Source organism: Rhopalosiphum maidis, chromosome 4 (genome assembly GCF_003676215.2).
Source record: "Rhopalosiphum maidis isolate BTI-1 chromosome 4, ASM367621v3, whole genome shotgun sequence".
Classification (NCBI taxonomy): domain Eukaryota; kingdom Metazoa; phylum Arthropoda; class Insecta; order Hemiptera; family Aphididae; genus Rhopalosiphum; species Rhopalosiphum maidis.
Window position 1 is genome coordinate 23,887,791 of NC_040880.1, and position 19,172 is coordinate 23,906,962.

At 31.1% G+C, this 19,172-nt stretch overlaps 1 protein-coding gene across 1 annotated transcript in view; it reads right to left on the reverse strand.

Annotated features, from left to right (window-relative positions):
• Positions 1-404: 404 nt before the first annotated feature.
• Positions 405-19,172, reverse strand: part of LOC113548684 — a 49,659-nt gene continuing 30,891 nt past the window's right edge. Inside the window, exons 3-4 of the mRNA XM_026949694.1 lie at positions 5,190-5,499; positions 405-827 (exon numbers count right to left, since the gene is read on the reverse strand). Of these exons, the coding sequence (XP_026805495.1) occupies positions 707-827; positions 5,190-5,499 (431 nt within the window). The 3' untranslated portion in view covers positions 405-706. The remainder of the gene's footprint in view (positions 828-5,189; positions 5,500-19,172) is intronic.

The following is a 19,172-nucleotide window of genomic DNA, read 5'->3' on the forward strand; positions in this document are numbered from 1 at the left end:
ACTACATCTGCACCACCTTTGACGTCGGCGGCGTGGCGACAGATTTGTCTTGAGATGTGCACACACACTCTTAATAATGTATTTTATAAATAAAGTATAACCTACGTCTTGAATTGACGATTAACGCGAGACGACCCGCATTTATATACCGCGGCAGCGGCGGTGGCGGCTGTTCCGCACGAAAACTTTATAAATTCGCAGAAAACTTTGCCGGAGTCTTTGGCGCGGGACCGCAAAACGACTGTGATGTACAGAAATATATTATGATAATGTGGGAGGTGCCTACGTGTACACACAGTTGGTACCTGTACATTATTTATAAATGAAATAAAACGCTACGTCGTTTCGAATGAACTTTTTATTGGATTAAAATATGATAGTAGTAATAATAATAATAATAATAATAATAATACACGAAAAAAAAAATGTTTATATAATAACCATCTAACCGTTATACTACGATAATATAATAATATTATGCATCAAGATGTACTAAACGTTGCGTGTTATTAGAAATGCGATTTAATATTGTAATGGTTTTGCAGTATAGTAAACCGATGCGAAGTTTGTATTTTTGTTTTGTTAAAATTTTAAATAAAAATAAAAATCATATATTATGTATAAATAAATATATTAATATTCGTTTATGAATATTTGCATTGAATCGTATATAGTCCACCAGACTAGGAAGATCGTCCATCGTCGACTAGTGCGGTTTGACCACTTTGCTGGTTGGTGGCGGAATTTTCGTAAATCCTGCAGAGTCGAAGACGGGTAACAGGTCGCGTATACGGTGACCACTGGTCGTCACCAAATCCATCAGACGGCTGTAAAACAGTACGATTTGCATTAGATACTTAAATATTACAATGATAAAAAATAAATGTTATTATAAAATTGTTTCCCTGCGGTTGAGTTCCGTGTAATCGTCAAATTGTATCGGGTCAGGTATGTATAGATTTAACAACGTTGATGTACCTATATGTTTGTGTTAGATACTCGGGCAATGTAATAATAAAATAACTACACACTCTTGTAGGTACATAATATAAATGGAGGCATATGGGACCTCCCGAGTGAGTTGTGATTATCGTTTGTTAAAAAAAAAAACGGACTATTCGGGAATTTTAAAATGATAAAAATACGCGTGAATATATTACGTGGTCAGGCGTGGTGTGACTACAGAAAAAATTCAAAATTATTTGTTGTACGCATTTAATATACAGTGCTATTGCATAAAGTATAATACATCTAAGTGTCGCACAAACTGTAAATGATTTACATTTAATAGTTAACATATTTTTTTTATTACTCATTTTATATAGCTAAATTCTATTAAAATGTTAAAAAAAAAACTACTGAAGGGAATTTTTAATTTAATTAAGAAGTGTTAGTAATGGGTGAATTGTTCGTTGCGTTTTACGTGTCATGTACTTATGTGCCCGTGTATTATTATCTTATCTGTTAAATATTAACCGATCAATTTGACTCTGTCAAATTATTTTCAGATTATTAATTATTTTTTGTTAAATAATAAACATAATATTAAGTAACCTTTTGCAAACAATGGTTCGTATGTGTTTGAATGTGTGAAGACCAAGTTTACTACCCAAAAACGCATTAATTGAGAAAAATAAACAATCTCTATTTGAATCTAAATATTTAAACCATGGTAACAGTGCGAGCCACTATAATAAACGTACGTACGTGCTAAATTTGTGAACGGCAATTAATTCGTTAGAATTTAATTTTGCAGATTTATTTCGGAGGCCAACAAATGATGGGATACCCCGCAGTAAGGGAAAACTATTATATTACCTATTGTATTTTTAAGAAAACGCCCATACGGTTCACATAATAATGCTATGTGACATCTCAAAAAGTAATTTCAACAAAACACGTACCTATGTGTATTCTGTATAATTATACATAAAAATACAACTACTGCCTACATACTGTTGTTATTATATTATGATAAGTATACCGCATACATACATACATACTATGTGTACATGATTCAGTGCGACGCGATGATGGTAATTTTTTGTGCAATGCATTACAATTAGATAAGTTGGCAACACGACTATCATAATATTATACTAATAATAAGTAGGAATATTCACGCACACATTATATTAATACATTTTTTGTATACCTAAATAGATTTAAATTCTGATTATTGAAAATTTCAATTATACTTAAAAACCATATTTTAAAATTATTGAAATTTATTGTACTACTTAAGAAACGTCCTGTAACGATACAAACTTCTGTTTTTCAAATGAGTACCCTTAGTTTTATTGTAAATTATATTTTAGATATTTTTTTTTTTTTGGAAAATGTTAATGTATCTATCTAATTTTGTACTCGAACGAGTAGTTTTTCAGGTTTTTAAATAATTATATTAAAAAATGTAGCTTTAGAAAAATATAAAACAAATTTAATATTGAAACTATTAGACTTTTTGAGTCTAGGATTTATTATAATTTGAACATTTTTACAAATATTAAATGTTGATACTCCAATATTAATTAATATTATTCTCAAATATCTATAATACCCGTAACTTTCAAACACATTACCATGGACCAATGATAAATAAATTATCCTTAGTATACAAAGTGAAATAACTTAGGTATAAGATACTACTCATACAAATTTTATGATTTTGACAAGTCGACATATTTAGAAAATTACACATTAAATGCACAAAAAGGGGGTTACAATTTGGAAAATGAAAATTTATAATTGCATATCTCCACTATATTATTCTTTAAGCAGTACAAACAACCTCGAGAATTTTAAAGTTTGGTATATCTTTAAAAATTTTAAAAATCAGGTTTTGAATAATTGCATTATTAAAAAAGTAAAAGGGAACATGCTTGGTGGATAACCCTGTATATTTTATGCTTATAGGATGATGTCTGCTCTCTTCGCGAATTTTGCAGTTAAAGTAGTATGCGTATAAATCAGATTACCAATGTCGTGACGAGACTAATATGTGTGTGTTCGTATGTATGTATGTATGTATGTATGTATGTATGTATGTATGTATGTATGTATGTATGTATGTATGTATATATGTATGTATGTATGTATGTATGTATGTATGTATGTATGTATGTATGTATGTATGTATGTATGTATGTATGTATGTATGTATATATGTATGTATGTATGTATGTATGTATGTATGTATGTATGTGTGTTCGTATGTATGTATGTATGTATGTATGTATGTATGTATGTATGTATGTATGTATGTATGTATGTATGTATGTATGTATGTATGTATGTATGTATGTATGTATGTATGTATGTATGTATGTAAGTATGTATATATGCGTATGTGTGTGTCGCTATTCAAACAAACACGCACAGCTGTAATATAATAATAATAAGTACGGTGAAACGCTGTGTAATATGGTACGGTTGTTTAAATATTATTTTCGTTTGAAAACTGACAGTAAAAAAAGTAAAAATGAAAAAAGTGACAACGGTAAAGAAAAAAACTAGTAGCTACACTGAATGTTATACTTGTACAACCCAGTAATTTCTTGTTGGATAACTATTATAATACACAATAAAATGTAAATTTAATTTACAATATTCAATTGAATTATTTTCTTAAAATTGATATTAAATTAGGAGTAGAAAAATACTAAAACTTTTAAAGTTTCGTTGGAAATATTTTAGTAAAAAGGATTTGACCTTGTGATGATAACTAATTTGAGAAAACTTTTGAAATGCAAAAAAAAATAACGATATCAAATGCTCACAGATAAATCAAATGTCAAACTGTATTAGATAATTTTTTTTTTTATATTAAAAGAAAAACAATTCTAAACTGAAAGTGGCAATACTACAATATGCTTATATATATTTTTATGCGTACGATTCTTAGTCTCTTTTAAAAGAGTTTGGAGACCTCGGGATCCAAATATCCAATATGAACGCACAATAATAATAAATTGAAAATATTGTGATCATAGTTAACGTGTGGGTCTCAATAGACCATGCGATAGCTGACGGTTGTGTATGACCCATATTACGTACACGATGTCTGCTGCCCGGGGCCGTTGAATAAAATCCAATAAACCGCTTGTGCCTCCAGTCGGTTCGAAAACGATATTATATTGTTATTCGCATTATGTACTAAACATTGAAAACTGTCACGTACATCCCAATTATTATTTGACTTGGTTTTTGTTTTTATTTCATTTAAAAATATGTTGGATATTGTAAAGATATATACAGATATAGTTATATTTCAGCAATGGCATTTACTGACAATTTATTTACTGTGTGAATGTATATTTTTTTATATATCAGACATATCTTAAAATATGTAACGTATAAAAAAAAAATAAAAAAAATATATAAATTTACGGGTGAGGTAAAGTTTTTGAATTGAAAAGATATTCACTTTAATAACATGTGATTAGTGTCTAGTAACGCCTTAAAATTGTGGATTTTGATAAAAACAGAGTGCTAAGACGATTGGACCATTTATTAATAACGAGATAGCTGTAGTTTTCATTAAAATTATCTCTGAGTTAGTACAATTTATTATCACAGCTGTTTAAGAATAATTTTGAAAATATCAATAACTTATTTTTATAAATTCCCAAATATGACTCGCAGTTAGATATATATTTTAACGTACAAACATAACCATAGATAGTTTCAACTGTTTCATCTGTTTCAAGTGTTTCGTAAATCATAATAAAATTATCATACCGTTGAAATATTATAATAACAAATGCGACGTAATGGCATGTAATATCTACGTGCCGAAATAAAAAGTGATCCATTGAAGTGTCCTCACTCATTATTTTTATCAAATTTATTTTTTTTTATACAGCAACATACATTTTTAATTCCATACTCGGAAGAAGAATACCTGTTTTTGAAGTGTTTCGATAAATACAAATCGAATGCCAAACGAGTAGTGAAAAATGAGTTTCAATATTATTTAGAAAATTCAGACGAATGCGGTGGAGTGGCACTGCACGTGGGTACCCCACAACACTTTGGTGTATTAATATTATTGTTAACACGTTTTTCACAGCACTATAAATCAATAAATTCTGAACATCGTAAACTGTTTATACGATACCAATGTATATGTGTTTTTATCGTTGTGGTCTTGTGGGGACATCGCTGTATACATATATATATATATATACCTGTTTGGCGGCAACGATTTCTTTTTCGGTACAACGGGCGAGGCGGCCTCCACCGGGAAGAAAGTGGCCCCGTAAAAGTCCAAGCCGTTGTGCAGCAGCACGTTGCACTCCTCGACGGACGCCAATGTGACGCGCACCACGGGCGGCGCGGGGTGGTGTTGTTGCGTGTTCGCAGACGCGGACCCGCCCGCCGCCGCCAGCGACGACGCCGGTCCGGCCTGCAGTAGCTGTTGCTGTTGCTGTTCAACAGCTGTCTGCGACGTAGCCGAGTTCTTGCCGTCCGCCACGGTCAAGGGCGCATGGCGGTACCCTAAAATAATAATAAAAACGTATGCGGTTAGAAGAGGTGACGGTCCGTGGGTGTGTGTGTGTGTGTGTGTGTGTGTGTGTGTGTGTCTATTGACGGGCGTGTGGGGTGGGGAGTAAGGTCGAAGGGGGTTCGGAAATATGCATGATGATATTACGACAGAGATGGAGAGACGAGGGAAACGTAAAATGTAAGAATTACGAGTGATGCATTTTGATTTTCCAAAAACGACATTTTATGTACCATAACGCAAACAACTCTATTGATATATATTATGATCTTATTGTTACTCGGGTCACTCGTAGGTAGTTGCAGTTCGTTCATACATTGTTGTTACTTTATTGAAGAGACTCGGATTTACTAAGTAAAGTTTAAATATAATGTATTATGATTTCTTACATCGATTTATTTCAACTTAATTACGAGCAACAATTAAAGACTACAATATCGCAGATATGGAAATCATATTCACTTTTTGACACATGAGGTTATTCCTTAGTTTTTTTAAACTAAATATGAACTTCTCCGTTATTCAACATTTGTCCTATACACCCACGACAGAAAAACCATTAAAATATAATCCAGATCGGCACCTATTGCACGATGTGGTATTATGAAATTAAGAGTATATTATAATTATTGAAAAAAAAAATATTACTTTTAAATTAATCGATTTCATTTTTGTTTTAGGCAATACATATGATGATTTATGATAGGTACTCAGTGATGGATAGTAAATTTTATAACCATGTCTTATTCAATTTGCGTCTATTGATTTAGACCTAAAACATTTTACAAAATGCTATCATTATTGTCAAGTATGCGTTTTAAATAATTGTTAAAAGTTTTTGGCCAAGGTTCATTTCGTTTTAATGTTAGAACAAGTATTTTACAAAAACTAGTATTATTTTGTATTCATGTGAAATGTATTTTTTTATTATAAAAAACTCCATTATAACGTATCTTAAGTGGGTTACCGTGTATTTTTTCATCGACAAAAAAAATGAATTCTTTAAGTATATACAAAAATACAAGTACCATTTTTCGATGGGAGAAAAAAAATTGAAAAAAGTTCAAGTTTTATCAAATCGATTACAAATTTCAATTTAACGACTACTATATAAAATGTAGGCTAATTTATTTTTTTAACTAAGAACAACTTGTAATATAAGATATAACCGAATACTAAAAAAATATTATCTAATAGAATTTATTAAATATTATAATATTATTACAATAATGATTTGAACGTCACAATTGTAAAATGTTATTGTAAATTTCCAAAAAAATAGTAATAGTGATATAATTAAATTTTGTCAGATAATCATCAAAGACGTAAATTTAGTAAATAAAATAATAATAATATATATTCAATGATAAATTGAATATACGACAACAATTACTATTAACACAGTTTTAAGTATACACGTCAAGTTGTGTAATTAGACATGAAAATAATGACCCATGTATTTTTAATTAAAAACTGTTGTCTCGACGGTACAAAATTAACAACAAAAGGTAAAGGTATAATAATTGATATTTTCGTTCAAAATTATTTTCAACAGACGGCTATTAGGATAATAACGCAGCAACAATATTTTTTGCACGATGGTTAAATATTGCTATAATATAGAGTTGTACATAAAACAGAACGATATGACGAAAATTCGCGAGAGAAAAGTTTCAATAACTACTTTAATTTATAAAAATGCTCTAAGTTTATACACTTTTTTTTATATATAATACTGTTCATGAAAAACTTGAAAAAGGTTAATTTGCGAGAAGCAAATATTAAAGAGATATATTTTAAAGTAAATTTTTAAAATACAATCATTTTTGTAACATTTTTTCTTAAATTCTGATCTAATATTATTATTATTTCAACCGAATGAAGAAAAAAAAAAGTAATGTTGCCTATATCATAATCTTAAATACAATAAAGAATAGAAAAAGAATCAGTTCAACTTTTATTAGTATTATAGTGATGTACTCGTTTTCTAGGTTAAGTACGTCATGAAATAAGGAGAAATAATTTAAAATAAAAATTGATTTATATAAAAATAAAAACGTTTTCCCGTATAAGTACCCCCAGGCCGTATAGGGTTTCGAGGAAAATTTTATGTCTAAGGCTGAATTGAATTCGCGTGCATTTCATCAATAATATCACATATTATATATATATTGTCGATGTTGAAATGTATACCGAATAGCAATAGCTAACATATATATATATATATATATATTAACAGTATATTATATTATGTGTTGTGCAGTATACTGATGACGTGTGAGGGCATCGGCCGACAGCGTTTTCGGCGCCTGGCGACAGTCGCGAAAACCGTATGCCGTCGTCTAGTCGGTCGTGTAATTAGAACGACGCGGCGAGAGCTCTCAGCGACGACGGCGGCGGCGGCGGCGGCGGCGGCGACGGCAGTGGCGAAAGGTTATATGTATACGCGCGCGTGGTGAGCCAGCCAGCGGGAGACGCGACGCGTCGCGAGTGGAAAACCGTCGCGCGGGCGGTGGCGGTGGGTCGGGCGGGCGGTCAGAACTGCACGGGGACGCTGGCGGAACGGAAAACTCTATCATTGCCACCCGCCGTCCGTTTCGGCCGCCGCCTCTTCGACGCCCACGGGATTTTTAGAATCCAATTATCTAGGCGCTAAATACATGTATAAATATACTTCACACACACACGCGCGCGCGCGCGCACACGCCCATACACACCCACACGCGTCCGCGAGTGTTCGCGCTGCGTTTCTATGTCTTACAATAATTATTATTATCACGACGACCTCCCGCTTCGTGATCGGCGAGCTACGCGCGCGACGAGCAGTCCGTCCCTGCCGCGCGCACCTTCCACGCGGCACCAACGGCCACCGCACGCGTCCACTACAGTGACGCTGCGTCGGTCGTGTCCGCAGAGACGGCGGCGGATATCCGTAAGACAAATTTGCCAGGAACGCCGCGGCGGTGCTAGCGAAAAATAAATCGTCGGATTCCGTTTGGCTCGCACGTGGTATGATGTCGCAGACGACTATAACGTCGTGATATTATGTAGGACCGTTCGCCCGTCGGACACACACGGGATAGGACGCGCGTCGGTATTTGGCGCGTCCGAAGAACACCGTATAGCGAAGAGTACATGACTTACTGCTCTATAATAATACGAGAGAAACACGCGGCGGCGACACGTGGTTACGATCGAAATAACCACGGCAGTCGGCATTGATTAACGACACTCGGGCCACATTCAAAAACCCCGGCGTCGAATAAAGTCCGTGTTTATAGTCATTAAAATCGAACGACCGAGACAGGGATTTTACCTGTAAAATTAATTGTTTTATTATATTATATTATCGATTCATCGTCGTTTTTCGCAATCGCTCGGACGACCGTATTGTTTTTCACGAATGTACATATCAAAATTCGAGTTTGCAGGTTTTCGAGTGATTTATTTATTTCGCAGTGGTCGTGATCGTTGTACGCCACCTGGCTACCATTACCACAATATTAGATATTTATTTTATTCGATTCGGTAAACATTTTACAGTTAAAATCATGGAACATCGACGAAAAGTCCACGCGGACAATGCCACAATTTCAATTTCTGATGACCATGTTGGCTCTTTTATTCGTGTGCACACAATGGTTTGGAAAATAACAAATGCTAATACAATATCGTATAAATGCGTCTTTATAATTTACTTTAATTATTGTGAAATGCTTGTTGCTGAACTTTCGACGTTACAGTAACCTGTTAACTAGAAAATTATCCAAAACGCCTACACGTGCGAGTATTATAGGTATAATTATATTGTACACTACGTTACTCCGACTTGAAATGTTTAAAAAATAAAATCGTCGAACGTGTGTACATGTCCAAGTGCATATTGTAAACGAATCAGCTGTAATCATTGATAATACATTATTCTAGACAATTACAATTGGTGTAATCGTATGTAAACAAATACGTGTCTTTAGACTGCAAGATGGAGGTATGCTACGAGCGAAATAGATAATATCGTCGTTGTTGTTCGACCAGTTAATGTTTTTTGAATTTATTATTATTCTACTGACGCAAAAATCGATGTCTTATACGATAGTTTATTACAGTGACACTCTCGATAATAAACTGTATGTTATATAATATGATGCGAATACGATAAAACGTCGTAGTGGAACATAATGTGTATAAATCATTTTAATAAGATGTTCGGCTCGTTTTTTTCTACCTAATTGAAACACTACTTCATCAGAAACTTAATACAACGACTGCACCGCAAAGCGAGCCCACCAATATTACATTTTATGCTAGTAAATAATAACATAATATAATATAAGTTGAATAAAGTATAATATTATTTTATAATTGCACATACTTATAATAATTATATGGCATAAAAAAAAAGAACGAAACATTTTTAACGTGAACTCTATTATTATTTATGAAATTAAACAATTTTAAATAATATATTGTGAAATAAAAGTTCCAAAAGTACAAAATAATATGAGAAAAATTGTATCCGAACAGATCAAACGAGTAAAGCCAAATACTTTAAATAAAATAAGATGGTGGCCCTTTTTGATGTAAAATATCATTTGAGATTTATCCTTCCCAATAGGCCCAATAACAGCATTAACCATATTGGTTTTATGGTTTTATCATTTTAATGCAACGGTTGGCAATCAGCGGACCACGCCGCTATTGTATACACAGCTTTATTTAAATATTAGAAAGACGAAATTTTTTTTTATACATTTAATTATTTTAAATTTTTAGACAGTATTTTTGTGACAGTATATTTGGTGTAAAATTCATGATCGATGTCATAATTTATTATTAATTGAATATAAAAATAAGAAGTGGAATATGATTAATGAGATACAAATTGAACAACGTTATGTGGGCGTATGAAAATTCCACCGATACGTTTTTTTTACCTGATCATTAGTTATAAGTTAGTTGAAAAAAAGATAAAAATACAATTAATAAAATATATATGTATAATATTTTATATCATTTTTTAAGTTACTAAGTTATTACATGATCCGTTTGTTATATTTAATCTATAAATATCTTCAGCATATTTTATATGCTATACAATTAATGTAATTGAAAGTATAAAATAAATAATAAGAGAACGAGATAGAATTCTTAGAAAATGTATTGAAAATGATTAAAATGTATTACATTGAATGGAAACTTTTCAACGTAATAAAAAGATAGACTAGGATTTTTCGAATCAGATTTATTTTATAATAATTCAATAAAGTCATAACTTTTTAATAACTACTTTAATAGTCATCTGTATAAAAAAAAAATACTTTTATATTATAATTAATTTTGAGTAATTTTTATAGTATTAAAATAAATACAGCTCATCTTGTGAAATATATTTTTTATTTTAATATAACCAACAGCCACTGTATATACTGATCATCTATGTATAAATCAGGATAAATAAATAAAAATACATTTTTAATCAATCGTATGGCTTATAAATATTTGAATTACAACCAAAATATTAATGTAGGTATTTTTTATAAAGTCAAAATAATAATAATAATAAAACAGCTGTATAGCGTATAACGTAATATAATATATTGCTCTATATATAGTACAACAAATTACCGTTTTTTTTTTTTTTTTTATGTAAAACAACTATAATATTTTAATAGCCTGAAAAATATTTATGCATCCACTTGGGATGTAACAATAATTTTTCAGGTATTTTTGAAATTCTTTATTGAGTACAAGTTAATATTTACTAGTTTGCAAAAATATATTCTAACATTTGAACATTTACAGTTGAAAGTTTATTTTAAATTGTAAATAGTTATTTGTTCTGTTGTAACTAAGGTAGTCATATTTTATGTCACGACGGTTGAATTATAATATCATATTAAAAAGCTTGTAATAATTAAAATTGTTTTTTTTTTCATTATTTTTACAGCATTCGACTGATCCAGATGGTAATGAAAAACATTCATCTATCCACATTCATTTAAAGTAAATATAAAAGTTTGGAATTTATTTTCATCAGGCGGGGTGAAATATGAACAAAACCGCAAGTGTATAAATGACGAAGCATTATAATTAAAAAAAAAAAACAAAAAAATTTACGATATTTTTTATTGCTTTACAGCTTATATAATATATAAAATAAAAATATACTTATTGTATATATTTTATGACTATAGGTGATTGTTTCTCTGAAGATAAAAATAGCACACGTACGACGTACGCATAATATGATTTTGTGTTTGCGAACGCGCGTTTACCTACATTGAGTATTTGAGTGGTTGGGGATGGGGAATACGTTGTCTTATTACTCCGCATACCTGCAAACTTTTCCGCTTGAATCGATAAATAGGTAGGTATCAACTACCAATGGAAAAATCGTGAGTCAATTTTATAATAATATATTTTTATTTTATGATGACATGACTGAAATTTACGTTCAATTAGTAAATAGAAGAACGGTCATAAAGACATGTCGAGTAGGTACACCTATTGTAGTGAGACACAAATAATGTTTTTTTCATGATTTACGGTTATTATCGAAAAACTGTAGGTATAGCCATGTGATATTTATATAATATTATCAAATATGATTAGTAAAACCTCCATTAGTCGAAACTCGAAAACTACCGAATGCGAATGCATACAGTCTTGAAAAATGTTACACTTTTCTCTTGCTACAACCAGTACGTCCATTATATAAAAAATCAACTGGAATAATGGAAAATATAAAATTGTACGTATTTTTTGATTTAACTATAGTTTGCAATGATTGCATACACACATAGCATAGTACACACAATTAAATTAAAAAAAAAAAAAAAAACTAAACATGTGATTAAGTATTTAATATTTTATAATATATTATGTACCAGCATGGCAGTACGCAATGGAACTTGCGTATTTCTCTACTCTCGTATCTTGTCTACGCAAAGAATTTAATTAAAACTGTCTGTAACATTACCGGTTCTTTTATTGATGCAAAGAAATCGTATACGATTACCTCTGCCCATAGTTTTCGTGATTCCCGAGTTTCCGACACAAAGTGTGTAAAGTAGTGGTGTAATAGTGCAGTTTAGATGTTGAAAGTGTGTACATTGAATTTAAATAAGTTTAAATAAAAACTTAGTGTAATAAAGTTCAACTGTTTACATTGAAACATTACAGGTATAAAGGTGTTTTACTGGAAAAAAGTCCGAGCAAGAAAGATAAATAGGATAATGAAACAGGTCTTGGATCAATTGACTTCAATAAAATATCTGTTAATTGTTCTGCATTTAATTAGTATATTCTATGAGTTTATAAAATAAAATTAATGTTTCTATCAAATTCCGTCTGAAAATAATAATCATTCGCAACAAGAGCTAATTTTTGAGCAATAATATGTTTATCGTCACTGCGGTCGGTTTTTTTTCAAACAAGTAGTTTCAGTGTACAGGTGATATTATTTACTTTAGGATTAAAAGAATGATTACACAAAACATATTTGACATTAATGAATCAATGGTCTCTTGGACATGATTTTGTTCGTTAAATCGAAATATCCAATGCGATTCGGCATTGTTATTATTTATTTTTAATGTAATACGTGTGGAAGTGTATAATATAATACAAAATGTCCAAAATAATAAAGTGACAGGCTGCTTAGCTGCTGCTGATGGTGGTGGTGGGTTAGGTCTGCATGGGACGTGTGTGTGGTGGGAGGGGAATTGTAAATTTCGGTGTAAGAACTATAGCGGCGGCAACGGTCGGCTCGGTCCGTCGACAGCCCCCCGGTGGGGAGGAGGGTAGGGGTGCAGGTGGGCCACAGGGCTGACTCGCAGGGTCGTGTCGGTCGTATGAAGGGGTCGAGTGGCGGACCAGAACTCTCCACCCCAAGCGCGTCGTCGAAAATACGAGCGCGGAAAAGGTCACGAACGTTACGGGAATTCTTTATTAGACCGGCGGCCGGTCGTTAGTCTCGCGCTCTCCACCTCCGTCTGCCCAGCGGACGGGTTTAAACAAATGATTCGTTGACGGCAACGGCGGCGGAAAAATACACGTTCAAACACTCTTCCGCGCGCCTCGTGGCTGTTGCGCGCGCTGTCGCCGCCGCCACTGCCCACGTACACCGTATTCACTCTTGTGTGTGTCTGTGTGTGTGCGTATTTACGTGTAAAGTGAGAGGGAGCGTAGTGGTATATACAGCGGTATAATGTGGTATACACACTCGTATATATATATATACATGTATATAGTAGTTTGGTAGTCGGTCGAAGGTATTAATAACCGACTCTACTCGTACAACCCTACTTTCCCGCCGCGCCACACCGGAGAACTCACGCGCGCGGACAACTGACGTGATAAACGATGTAGCCGACACAACGCGCGTGTATGCCACCAGTGGATAATGTATACCTATACACACACAAACACACACACACACACATATATAGGTTTGTGTGTCTGTATGGTTGCGTGTGTGTGTGCGTACATAAAATAAATCAACCCCCTCGCGGCAGAGTCCTCGCCGAAAACTCCCGAACGGTTTCTTACACATACCGGTCCGACCGTGTCCGATAAACGCGTATAATACGCACATATAGACGCGTTTTAGATACGTATAGGTAATAATAATATGTATTGACATTGCTATGTACGAAATATATGTTCGTGGAAATGTGTATATGATATGCGTACGAACTGAGCCACAAGGCCCGAGAAAATAACCAATCCATTTACCAACACACACACACACACACACATACTTAAAGTACCCATGTGTGTATACAGAGTGATTCATCACAATTCTCTAAGTATGCTCACCTCTTTTTTTCTTCGTCAATAGTGCAGTTATTCAAAACCTGATATTTAAATCCATAAATTTACTTTAGGTTCGTATTTTAAAATTATTAAAATATTTTCTATCACTTAAGGATATCAAACTTATATTTTTCAAATGGACCTCACCTTTTTTAATTGTAAAATATGTGGCAAATGATTTTTCTAAAAATCTCGACGCATTAAAATTAAAATATGAACGAGTATTTAATTTTGTGTACTAAACATAACAGGGGCATGATAAAGAGTTTGAAAGATATGAAGACTATTGTGATTTGATCAACATTTATAATTTAAAAAAAATATATTCAAGACTATACAGCATTTTATTTATTTATTAATTACTAGACCCGATATAAAATCTATTTATATATTTGTAAAAGCATTTTTAAAGATTATTATCCTTAGAGTATAATTAATATTTAAATAAATAAAAACTACTCGTTCACATTATAAATTAGATATAAAAAAATATGCACTAAATAATTTACAGTAAAAAGGCGAATTTCATTTTAAAATAGAAATTCATATTGCCTTAGGACAATGTTAAAGTAATATAAAATATCTTAAGAATTTAGAAATATGGTATTTATTAAGTAAGAATATTTAAAAATTCTAAAAATCAGAATTTAAATAAATAAAAACAATGGTGGTATGAGTGTTTTGGCGATTCACTCTGTATATCAAAACCACAGTCGTATATTTTTTATTGCTTGTAATGTATGTGTGTGTGTGTGTGTGTGTGTGTGTGCAATAATATACATAATGCAAAAGAATTCGGTAGGAGCATATTATTATAATGTTAGGCGGATATTATAGTCAGCATAATAATATATACTGCATTACGAAGCGATACCGACTCCGGTTGTCGGACGCGAAGGACAGAATAAATAAAAAATAAATAAATAAAATGTTGGTTTAATCAGTACAAATGGACTCCACTGGGGCGCTGGCGCTATTAATATTTATTTGTAATTCACGTTAAGTGTTTCTTTTTGTAGACTAAAAACTATGATAATAATAATAGCAATAATAATAATAATGATAATGCCGATGATAATAACATTATATTATTATATTACGGACAGGAACGCACGCGCTCATATTTTAATTATATTAATTGTAAAAAACATAGTTTATACAACCATCCCTTTCTCTCCAACCCTATTTTACAATGCATAAAACAATAATTTTGTGTCGCCGACAAGCGTGATTTGGTAGGAATTGCTTTTTTAGAAGTTGCCTATTGTATGTAGTTTCCGTTTGCTCATCATGATCGAAAAATTTCAAACGTAAACATATACTGAATGAATTCATAAGGCGTGACGTATACTACAACTCTAATGCTACTCTACAGTCTGCACTCATTACTCACTGTATGGCTAGAAATTATATTATTATTTAAATTAACTTTTAGCATGCAATTTTTTTCTAATTTATCCATTTCGTTAAATTTATTTGTATACACGTTATGTACAAATCTTTAACGAACATTATGACTTTTCTTACTGTAATATATCTAATCAAGAATATACAAAAATACAATATTCTGTGTTTTAATAGCCTTATTGATAAACTATAACACATGTTTACTAAAAGTAAAAAAGCATTCGCAATCAGTTTGACCTATAAAGTATAATCATATTATAAGATACAACATACAAACGTTTAAAATATTTTTACCAACCCTGAATAAAACTATATATAAATTATAGTTTTAAAATTCAAAATACTGTATTTGTAATAACTATAAAATAGTCATAAATCATTTTTTCAAACAAAGAAGTTTAAAATACGTTTGTTTTAATATTTAAGTACTATGAAAACTTATTGGTGTTCTGTCGAGTATCGGGGAAAAGGATACATTAGGTAGAATAAATGTGCACAAGAAGTGTAATTACTCCCCCCGCGAGGCCACACACTCGTACCCAATGTACACAACACACTGACACACCTCACCGTCATCGTCAGTGACAACAATACAGATCTACGTCATGTGCGCTCCATAAACTGACGACAATTATTTAGATTGATGTTGTTTTTATAATATTATTAATATTTTAACAAAAGCTGATTTTGATGATAATTTCAGAAGTTTCCAAAATTTATACCAGGAAAATAATATTATAATAATGACGATATTATTATAATCTATAAGATTCCGTCAGGGTATAATTATTTCTAAAAATATATTTTGTGATATAATAACCGTACATATAGCAGATTACATAATTTTCTATAGCCCCCACCACCCACCGTTCATTAACTCACACAGACACCCGACATACTTTAACGACAAACGATTATAATACTTACTATACACGGAAACATAGCTCATGTTGTTAATCACGCATTGCAATAACCATAGTATTATATGTGGTATGGAATTATTTGATATTATGTGATTTATTATAATCTTAAGTGTTTTGCCAAACGTATCAATTAAAACTTGTAGATTTTAAAACTCAAGCACATATTATATCACGTAGGTACGTCTAAAAAATTTGTATTATATATGTATATTTTATTTATTTAAGAACATCGTGTAATACGTTACATAATTCATTACATTTTAGACAACAAATTAAAGCATGACTATTATTTAGTGATTCTCCAGTACTTAGAGTCTAGGTCGGATTATAAAATAAATACAAATATATTTTAACGGATTAATTTTAAATTTTAAATAAGTGAAAAACAATTATTGAAATAATGAAGGAGTAACCACTATTGGTGGTAATTCTAAAACTATAATCTGACGCTATAGTGGTTTTACAATAACAAAGTTGTACCCTACATTCGGTTCATACCATTTTAATACAGGTGAAATCAGCGTTCTTAATAAGTACGGTAAACACTGGATTCTATCAACATAGATATTGGACAATACCCGAATCTCGGAACCTTATCGTAGGTACTAAAATATAATATAATATATAAAGTACTATCTAAAAACTCACGGTAATTTCCAAATGATAAACATTGTGTTTTCGTTACAGTAGAAAATATCATAAGAATATTGTTTAAGGCTTTGGTGTATAGTCCAAGAGCGGTCGTTTATATAGCTTAACATTTGCGTCTATAAAATCTGAATTTTACCGATATTTGTACTTTTGACATAAATTATACGTTATTATCACTTAGCATCATATCAATATAATATAAATAACGGCCAAATAGATCGTAAGGTTTGTTTAAGAATCATAACAAATATTATATCGTAGAAACATTTTTGCACGAACTTTCAACATATCGTATAAACTTCTATAGCGATGGCCTTATACGACTCCACAACACTGTTATTTCATCATTTATTACACAGTCAGCATTCCTGATTTTTCTATAACGTATTGTTCAATAGTCTTGCTGTTTATTGCGGTACAAAATACATTGCATTACATAAAATCGTAAAAATTAATTTTATGTTTTCAATGAAAAATGGTTTGGTTAAAAATATTTTATCCATTAACAATATTATTACATGTGACAATAATTTTTATTGTTGTTATTATAAATACGTATTTTTTTGGTGCTTCAAAATCAATTTTTAAGTACTTACTGTTAAGTACTTGTTGTACTTTTGGAACTAAGGAATTATTCATAAGCTAGTTTTTGTATTTTTAATTATATATTAGTAAACAGTAACTAAATAATAGTTTTATTGGAAGTGGTTTATTGTTTTTTGTAAATGTACATACATGTTAAGTCATGTTTCAGTTAAAATATAATTTTAAAATTATCAGTTTGATAGGTAATTGTGAAAAACATGATTTGACATGGTTGAACCATACCGAGTAGGACATAATATGAGCAATAGGTAGGTATAATAACAATAATAATAATAATAATGTAATATATTGAAAATCAAACGAATCAATATAATCAATTAATTTCCTTAATTTATTGGGGCGCGTGAACTTGCTTAGCGTTTCGTATGTATATAGAAAGATTAGCTATAATAAATAATAATATTATTATGTTGACCTATTTTAATAATAAAATAATAATAATAATGGCAGTACGGCGTTTTGGATATGCATTTTAGGTGCACGGCTGTCGTAAAGTTCAATTTATAGTATTTTTTAAACACTATTTCATTAAAATATAATATTATCATTATTATCAACATGTCACAAAAAGTGTGCGTAATTAAAAATAAAACGAGAATAAATTAAATATAATTTTTTCAAAAAACTGAATTTACTTTTAATTAAATGATAATGAAATATAATTAAAAATAACTGTAACGATTGTTACACGTATCATAAAAAAAATATTTTAAAATATATGTTTTGGTTGTATTTTATGGTGCAGAGTTAAATTTTTAAAACAAATTTATAAATTATAACGACGACGAGAATGAGATACTTTCTCCATTGTATTGTCCTAATTTTCATCGCCAGGCTTTTGTTAAATGACGTAAAATTGAAGTAGGATTAAAACGAATAATTATATCGTTTTGACAACCATCCAGGTTATTGTTGTTAATTATTGTAGTTATTCGTTATACTTGCACAGTGACGTGTACAGTTTTAGGGATTGTTACAACTTATAGTAATTACAATGGTTTATTATTACTGTGGACAATATACACCAGAATCGTATAATTACATCTATGAGGTATTTACTTTTGTTGAACCAGAGAAATGAAAATAACAGATAATATGCATTGCAGATATTACGATAATCGTTTTTCTTCAATTGCGATTTATTATACTTATAAATTATAAATTTTCGATGACGCAATATATTGTATCATACGTTAATAACGAGTTAAGCAAAATATAATAATTGATATTTTTTGAGTTTTTAAATTAAAGAACATACGAGA